We start from the raw sequence: 9,401 nt of genomic DNA, 5'->3' as shown, positions 1-9,401 counted from the left end.
TTGTTATACTGGTATTAGCATAGAGCTTTTTCATAGCATCACTATCTACACTTGCATAGCATTTGCTTATCATATTCAACCATCTTGAATCTCCATATGGCATCCATGGCTAGTGCTAAAAGCTGAGAGCTACACTCATTTGGGACTTGGAGAGGGGAGAAACAAGGGAGAAGCATCAAAAGGCATCATGGAAGCATCTTAGGGAGGCTCTTCTCCTTTCTTTTATTTTGTTAAACTTCTTTCATGCTTTTTGAAATCTCTTTTGATATGTTTGGAATGGTTTTTAGTTCTTTGTTTTGTTTTTATGGTTGAAACTAACTTATTAACATTGAACTTTGTTGTTGCCTTGTCCCCATTTCCATGACATCACATAGTTAGATATAATATATTAATGGTATCGGTAGTGTAGGACTATGAATTTAAAAATACAACATAGTTTAGCTATGTATCACCCCCAGCTAAGTCATCAAACCAGTTTCATGTAGCTACTTTTGTGTGTAAATAGGTTTATTTCTAGTATTGATTATGTTTTCTTTAGTTGCCGAATTTAGTTAAGTTTTTTTTATATGCAATTGATAAGTAACTTGGAGAATCCTTAGCTACACATACAATGCCAACATCATCCAAAAAGATATGTTCCTAGTCAATACTTAAACATGAACCTCTCTAAGATAATAGGTTACTTGATATAAGATTTGTTGGTTTGTCAAGTGCATGCATCGAGTTGTTTACATCAGCCATTGTCTATTTAGAATGAATCTGTCAAACCAATCCCCTACAAGTGTAGGAGGTGCTTTGCCATGGGTCATTTGGTGTCTAATTGCCCACACATTAATATTTTGAGGTTTTCATCTTAGTGGAAGAATGGTGTTCACAAACATCTCACTATGGACATGGTTGATGCTATTTCTACCTCGAAGGATCTTGAGTCTTCTATGATTATTAATGTGGAGGTCCCTCTAATGTTACTTGAATCTCTTATCTTTTCTTCTTCCCCTATTCCCACTTTTGATGTTGGTACTCCTCCATTGCTTAGTGTGGTTAAATCTACTCGAATTGATCTCTCCTATTGAAGGCTTCTCTCCTCATGAGTTGTTCCCTATTACACCTTGATGAAGGCTTCACCTCCCCACTTCTCCAAACTCCATGGATTTGGATGTTGTGATTTCCTAGATAATAGTCCTGGGAGTAAGAAAGGTCTTCTAACTTGCATGTATCTCAATCTCATGTCAGAATTAAAGATTTGAAACTTCCTATCTAACTAGTTATGAAATTGTTTAATTATTATATATTAAATTATTAACAACTTTATTGTAACTATACATTTGAACAACTTATGTGAACCTCTGCCATTATAAGGGTAAGAGCCTTATTAACCCCTTTTATCTTAAAACCAACTGAGAGAAACACCATACCACATAATTGCACATCAAACACAAACTCTACGTAAGTTAGTGGTCATCATTCAATGCCAGCTAGTCTTTCTCATGGATCTCTTACATAAAGAAGAAAATAAAACCACCATTTGGACGTATTTTTTTTCTCTTCAGAAGAAGAATAAGTTATCTACCCATGGAATATACACCACTCCCAACTTTCCCTTGCTTTTCTCATGTACTAAAGATAAAACAATGGAAATATTCATTGAGGATTTTACTACCATACAACACTTAGTGGCTTCTGCAAGCCACTAATATCTTCACTAGGCAAAGAAGTAGAAATTCTTTGATTCTATATTTGATCAATTTTTCCTTCATTGTTGTGACGAGATGATCCTACTGGTGCTACATAAGTAATTTCCTTGTCTCCTCGAATAGCCAAATACAAAATCCCCACTATGTAAACTAACATAGCTGGGATAACAATTAATCCTATGAGCACTGAAGCCACCTTGGGAAGATCATTATGAATGAGCCAATCCACAAATCCTGTGCTAAGGAAGAATATGTTTATGACTATGAGAATCAATCCTATGAGCCAAGCCAAAATTGTCACCTGCAGGCCAAACTTTTGGGTGTTAGAATGAATCATTCCAAACTGCAATTTTTATTATACTTTTGGAAATGTATTGCTACTTACTGCAATGGAGTTTTTGTGAGGTCCCATCTTTATCTTGCTGCTAGTAAACTTCAACAAAGGTATCAGAGCAAATGGTAATTCAAAAGATAAGATCATCTACATGAAAAGCTTAATAATGTTAGTTCTTGAAAAATATCCAAACTTAACTGTAAGCATTCAACTATGGGTACTGTTACATAAAATATACCGAGCAAATGATTATAAGTCTTCCTGTGCCAGAATTCCCACTAATGATCGCCACCACCAGGCTTGGAATGATTGCTATGCCCCGTGTGATAAGATTTCTATAAAATGGTTTCATTTTTAAGTCGAGAAAACCCTGTAAAAGCGTTTCTTTCAATAATGGTTTATTGGAAATCTAAAAGTCTTCAAGACTAAACCTTCATAATGTTATAGAATACATAGAATTTTTATTTTTTCTTAATTTATGTCAATTTCTTTTAAATCAACCTTCAAGATCTATCATCAGCATTATAAATTATCAATGTTGTTTATACATTAGATTGCATAAAAAAAAATTGTATCAATATTTCGGATCACACTTCATGATTTGAACAACAGACGCTAAGCAAGTCTAAGCTTTGACTTGCTTAGGTGGCTCATTTTAAATTGCACTAGCTTCTCCAATAGAACGCATCTATTGGTTTGATTTTAGATGAGCCACCTAAACAAATCATCTATTAGTGTGATTTCAGATGAACCACCTAAGCAAGTTGAGGTGTAGAGTTTGTTGTTTAAGTCAAAAGAAACAGCCACCTAGACAATGTTTAAGTCTATAAAAATGGTCACCTAAACAAATCATCTATTAGTGTGATTTCAGATGAACCACCTAAGCAAATCAAAGCGTAGAGTTTGTTGTTTAAGTAAAAAAAAACAATATAAAGATGGTGGAGAGCTTCCAGAGACAAATTTATATCTGTTAGTAATTTTCAACCATCCTGATAAAAGATAATAGAATGTGATCCAAAATATTGATATAAAATTTTTACAAAACAACATTGATTAATATCATAAATTATCAAAATCTGTTCTCTTAATCGCTTATAAATTGTTTTTACCTGCATCACATACTGAGCTGCGTATGTTCCTGTGATCGTTGAACTTTGCCCCGATGTCAGCAACGCCACTGCAAATATTTTAGAACTCCAATTTCCTATTGCATTCTGAAATGTGGAAGAAAAGATTGGCAAAGGATTTAATCGAGGTTATTGTGGGTTTTGCTTACTATTCTGTTTAGAATCTTTAAAGCCAAAGCCCAAGTAAAGGAAATGATTTTTTTCTCCCATATTTTACAAATTTGTATGTTGAACACTTTGATGTAGGTAATAGCATCTTCACCAGATAAATTGGGCATCGTACAAACAGCTCCAGTCACAGAAACCACTGCCACATTGATCAGAAATGCCACACACAGAGCAAACGCACTCTCTATAAAGAAATATCTGCAAGCTGTCTGTCATTAACAATCACCAGAACAGAACCAGTTGATTAATTAGGTGGTCATAGATCTGTTTTTGTTGTTTAAACCGTATCTTTAAAGTTTTGATTTATTTTGATGGTTTGTCTAAAATCACATTAATAGATAGATCTTATTAATATGATGGTTCATCTACAAATAGATAGATCCTTTTATCTAAAATTAATAAAATCTATTAATCTAATTTCACACTAATAAATAAACCCTACTAAAAAATTAATGTGATTAGTTTAAACTTACACATCATAAATTAATACATAAATTCAACTTACATCAGTTCCAGAAACAGAGGCAGGAATTTTCCTTGAAAGGACCAATGCTGAATGGAGAAATAAGTTGTGCCTGGACATCAAATAGACTACATATTCAGTTGGGGATTAGAAGAAATTGTCATACTTAGTTAACATTAGATTTCAAATCCATATGATAGATTTATAAGAGCTTTTGAAGAAAATTCTGTATATTTAGATTTCAACAACTTAGATCGCTCATATCTTTCATAAAACAAAGAGATAAACTCTATCTCATAGAATTTAGATATACTCCAGAAACTCTTACAAATCATTTTTAAGGCTCTTTAGAAGGGAAAAATTCACTTTAAAGTGTAACTTACGGCATAACCAGGGCACCAAACAGAGAGATTGCAAGACCAGTTGCTCCATTTCCTTTTAACTGAGGAACAAACATCCCTTTCAAGACCTCTGTGGACTTGGGCTTAACATGTCCAAGTTCCGCAAAGAAGCAGCCGGCCATGGTAAATACTAAAAAAGTTATTACTAACTCCAATTTCCTTATCTGTAACAGCAAAATTTTGTGAACTGAGGTGTTATTCAAAATATCATTGAAGAGGGATCTATAAGCTCAACCCCTGGCAACTAGGAAGAAAAAGATAAAATACTGGTCTTTCCTGTATATCATATATGTTAGAAATTAAAAATAAATACCCCATATTTCTGCAGGCCAAGGAGGAGGAGAGTACTGAGTCCTGTTAGGAGGACCCCAACCCATACAGGTATATGAAAGAGCATATCCAATGCAAAAGCAGTTCCAATAACTGATATGGTGCAAACAAACAGAGTCATTAGTTACTGTTAACTAATATGGTGCAAGCAAACACAGAGTTTAGTTATTGAAGTGGTGAATTACGAAAGAAAAAAGAAGCTATTAAGGTGCGCAAATGATCAAAATAAGTGAATTGACCTGTAATAATATAAGAGGAACTCTTAAGGCCATTCCAATAAGATAATAAGAAACAGAAAATGATTTTTTGTCCAGAGAAAGAATCAGAGGCAGAATCTACAACATAACTCAAAAAAACTGTAGAAACTGTTGGGAAATTTGGGCATCCCAGAAAAACCATCTGAGATCAGTATGCGCATCCAACATCCAACACAAACACACACTACTATGTCATAAAGCGGAATCAGGCACAGTTTATTTCCCACACTAACCCTTAGAAGAAAGTGATTGCGATTTAAGATCTCGTGAGATTGAAACACAATTTCAGCAGCATGCATACATTTAGATTCAACAACATAAATCATAAAAAAGAAGAAAAGACATAAGAATAGAACATAGATTTACCATAGGAAAACTCTTTCAGGTGAAAAACCCCACACTCCAAAACTAGAGAGTCATTATTGCATTAAGTTTCTTTTGTATATATATAAAGTAGCTCTTCCTCCTTTGGAATAAAGGCCAGAACAGTTTTGAGATTGTATTGTTCAGCAACAAAAACAGTTACAATACAATCTCAAAAATGTTCTGGCCTTTTTTCCAAACGAGGAAGAGCTACTCTATATATATACAAAATTGAGAAACTTAATGCTATAATTAAGTTCTCAAATTTACCACCTCTAACCCTTCTAATGCCACCACTATAGTCATCTTATTGACTATTGTTGACACATATAGAATCCAACATGATTCTACTTTGAATCACTTAATCAGTTACTAAGTCAACACAACTAAGTTGCAGAGTCCTAGTTGGAGACAACTTACTAAATATAGTAAGTAGGACTCACACATATAGAGTCAAACATGATTCTACTTTGAATCACTTAATCAGTTACTTAGTCAACACAAGTGAGTTGCAGAGTCCTAGTTGGAGACAACTTACTAAATATAGTAAGTAGGACTCACACAACTACATGTATGACACATGTGGGAGCAGAGTCCTAATTGAAGACAACTTGTATGACATATATGGAAGCAAAGTCCTAATTGACTTCACATTCCAACAGAAACTTCAAATGTCAGAGCTGAGGGGAACAAGTACATTCTAAGCTTTGATGTGTTTAATTGGCTCATCTAATATTATATTAGCTTCTCCAATAAGACTCATTGAAAAGTGTGATTTCAAATGAGCTTCCTAAACAAGTCAAAACTTAGAATATGCTGTTTAAGCCAAAATTTGATGATAATTCCGATCTTATGAGTGCAAGTTAATTTTATTCCTAATGACTCTTGCAAAATAGATACAGAATATGCATGTCTGATGCAATTACAGCTACTTCTGCCACACCTTCAGGGATGTCTGATGCAATTACAGCCGCTTCTGCCAGCAGCCATAGTATGTAATTTATCTTTCTAGGGTACTCTGTTCTGCAATGTTCTGCAAGGTGCTTGCCTGCAAAATTAGCAGGGAAATTAACTTCTGACTTAATTATTGGCTGTAAGTAGTGGGTTTTTACCCAAGTATTCTGAAACAACTTACCTGTGACGACTCCCAAATTAGCTGCTCGAGACTGAATAATCAAGGCAAAAATGCAGGCAAGGAGAATGACCCAAAGAAGCTACAAAAGAGCACACAACTTAATTTATCATTAGAGATCTTCTTATTTCTGTTTTGAGTTATAAAACAAAATCTCAGAATGAATAGGGAAATCTGTGAATTAAAATATTACATACCTCATACTTGTATTTTGCACCTGCCTCTAAGTCTGATTCCACTGAAAGATGCAAGAAGCCATTGAGCAAGTTATGGACATTTAGAGTGAGCAAGTTATGGACATTTAGAGTCATGTAATTTCTATGGTTCATCATGTTATTTTTTAATTTTTGATTTAACTGTGTGAGATACTTTTCATCATCAACTTTTTGGATCATATTACATGATCCATTAAGATAAAAAAACAGTTTGAAAACATGAATCATATAACATGATCTGAAATGTTGACAATGAAAAATATCACACACAGTATAAACCAAAAATGAAAAAAGTTAAATTATAAACATAATAACATATGCCCAAGTAAAGAAATAAAACTACTTACAGTTGGCAGGATCCAAGTAGGCTATGGACACAAGAAAGCCTGGCCCAAAATAAGCTATAAACTTCTTCCACTTGCTTTTCTGTGATGTAGTTCAAGTCATATTAGATGACAGAACAATAAACACTAGATTGCTTTGAATGCACTTACAAGAATATGAATATGATGTTACTCAAATCTAAAAGCCAAAAGCATGTAATGCAGACTTATAAAATCTCTTTGCTACTACAGATTTACAGAGTGAAGAAATAGTGCTATGAAGAACAATTCAATAACATCCAAAGTTAAATATTTCAGTCAAGTCAATGAAATTTGCAGACCTCGTCAGCAGAGTCTACAAATTGAAACTTCTCAACCTCATCGGTGGAAGTACCATGGGCTATCTCCAAATGCCTATTTGGCCTTACAACGTCTTCCTCAGCCATTCACCACAGAATATAAGTAACCCAAGTTCTCTGCAATACCTCACAGGTTATAAGATCGATGTTGCATTGTACTTATACAAAAAAAAAAAAAATCTTTAAATCACTTTTCAAAGAAAATTAGAAAAAATCAAAGTATATTTAATTTGTATTATAGAATAAGGGTTAAACGTTAAATCACCAAGGTTACATACTAATAGAGAGATGATACCGTGGGCTTAAATCACCAAGGTTACATACCAGGAATTATAGACACAACACTAAAAAGATAAAAAACAACATACAAAATGGGAAAGAGATAAAAAGCATAGAATGAACTATTTAGAAAAGGACTACTTAGGTGACTTAAAACCATAAAGCTCTTAAGAGCCCTAAACATGTGCCATCATTAGAAAATTGAGAAGAGAGTTGGCTCAGGAGTTAGGGAACTGGGCTTGAAAAATCAATCACAGTCTGGCAAGAGTGGGTAACTGGTAATGGGAGGCCGGGTGGGAGGGAATATTATTGAGCATGCGCATTGAAAAATGAGATATTGTGGAGTTTCTCAATAATAGTTTGTCCAACAGTTATGTACAATTAGTTGCTAAAGTAGACTTTCTTCCTTACCTTTCTTTCTTTAATGTTTGAAAGGGAATTAGGAGACATCAAAGTGCTTCTTGGAAACCTTGTGCTAGAAGAAATGTTAAGACTCCCTTTTACATCTTTCATTTTTTCCCTAGCTAGAGATGGTTTAGTAGAGAGCAGTCAAGATTACTACCACAAGGTAAATAGTTCCCTTCAACCTCCACTAACTTCCATCTCCTCCATTAAAAGGTTAACAACTAGAGAAGCCAAACTTTCATTAGAGAAAATCATGCCCATTGAAGGGTAGTCAAGCACATCAATGTTTTTTATCCTAAGGTTGTCTATGTTACTATTCTCTAAGGAAACCACCTCATCATTAATTGGAGGAGCACAAATCAACTTTCTCCCTCATTTCAAATAAATTATAACCACCTAGTAGTCTACAAAGCAACAAAAAATAGCTAGACTTGTTGCACTTTAGGAAAATAATCAAGGTAGACTCATACTTAATCTATTGCACCTAAGCTCCATAGTTTGGGGATAAAATGACTAAATTTAAGTTCCTTTTTCACATCTACATTCACACAAAATCTAGCAATTTATAGACAAACATTTCATCTATTTGGTACTAAGGCAAAAGATATAAGTTGAATGAAAGAGTTAGCAATACAAATCATAACCTTATCATCCCAAATTTTCAATGGAAGGCCTACAAGTTTAACCCAAATGGGCACACTATTAATACACTCCTTTTCTGGATCAAAACCTAGTTTCCATTTTCTTAGGAACAACCTAGTTTGATCAAGAAACCAAGAACCCCAAGAGGGTCATGACATAGTCCTTATGGTTCAAAAAGGAAAAAATAAATAAAACATTGAATAGAGTCAATATTTAAAATTGGCCACTTGGTCTCTACTTCTTCATAGGCCAATTTCTAACTACATCTCTACTAGGCCTAGTGCATGAGATCTTCTTGATAAGATATTTTTCCAACCTAGAAAAATATTTTCAACAAATACATTTGGGATTATAAGGAGAAATCTCTTATCATCTAAGTTTCATTCTAGGGAGCAAGATAAATTAGGCTTAGAGAATGGCAAAATAGGAGATTTATCATTTAAAACATTTGCTCAAGAACTCTAGATATTTCACTTATTTAAATGTAGCAACTTTTTAGGCTCCAAAACACTTGTAAGAGTGAGAGATACCATCGAAGAAACAAATTACTTATCTTCCCATGTCACCAAATATGATTACACCAATAATATTCACATAGAACAAACTCAAGAACAAGGGATCTATGCCCAAATCCACCTCATGAAAAGGAGGGGAATCATCCCTAATCTTTGAATGAACCTTCTCCAACCTACTTGACACATCTATCTTGCCACTAGTAGGATAGAAAATAACAACAAAAGAAGGGGCCCCACACCTTTCAAAACCCACTACACTAAAAGGATTGTTTATGTGCCTAGTTAAAATTATAGCATCAAAAGAAACATCTACCATGCATGCCACTATAAAGGAAAGGAGATACCCTCAATTCAAAGCTTGTTGCACCATCACGTGTACAGAAATAGTCAACAT

The 9,401-nt window shown here is 34.1% G+C and overlaps 1 protein-coding gene across 2 annotated transcripts; it reads right to left on the bottom strand.

Annotated features, from left to right (window-relative positions):
• Positions 1-1,441: 1,441 nt before the first annotated feature.
• Positions 1,442-7,287, bottom strand: LOC131044970 (metal transporter Nramp6.2). 2 transcript variants are annotated; one of them, XM_059219888.1, is made up of 13 exons: positions 7,149-7,281; positions 6,832-6,910; positions 6,467-6,507; positions 6,273-6,351; positions 6,081-6,185; positions 4,501-4,610; positions 4,170-4,351; positions 3,829-3,898; positions 3,393-3,532; positions 3,138-3,270; positions 2,267-2,398; positions 2,080-2,175; positions 1,442-1,995 (listed from the first exon to the last, which is right to left on the bottom strand). In XM_059219888.1, the coding sequence occupies exons 1-13, from the start codon at positions 7,251-7,253 to the stop codon at positions 1,732-1,734; spliced, it is 1,536 nt and encodes a 511-aa protein (XP_059075871.1). In that variant the 5' UTR covers positions 7,254-7,281; the 3' UTR covers positions 1,442-1,731. The 2 variants fall into 2 exon arrangements, with proteins under 2 accessions (XP_059075871.1, XP_059075869.1); XM_059219886.1 differs by lacking the exons at positions 3,138-3,270; positions 3,393-3,532 and having other exon boundaries at positions 7,149-7,287.
• Between the last annotated feature and the right edge of the window lie 2,114 nt (positions 7,288-9,401).

The sequence above is a fragment of the Cryptomeria japonica genome, chromosome 1 (genome assembly GCF_030272615.1).
Source record: "Cryptomeria japonica chromosome 1, Sugi_1.0, whole genome shotgun sequence".
Lineage (NCBI taxonomy): Eukaryota > Viridiplantae > Streptophyta > Pinopsida > Cupressales > Cupressaceae > Cryptomeria > Cryptomeria japonica.
This window is presented reverse-complemented; position numbering and strand designations above follow the sequence as displayed.

Coding starts and splice junctions, on each gene's coding strand:
- LOC131044970 (XM_059219888.1), bottom strand. CDS start 7,253: ATGGCTGAGGAAGACGTTGTAAGGCCAAATAGGCATTTGGAGATAGCC. Junction 4,352..4,500: donor TTGGCCTGCAGAAATATGGG/GTATTTATTTTT, acceptor TTGCTGTTACAG/ATAAGGAAATTGGAGTTAGT. Junction 2,176..2,266: donor GACTTATAATCATTTGCTCG/GTATATTTTATG, acceptor CTTTTCATGTAG/ATGATCTTATCTTTTGAATT.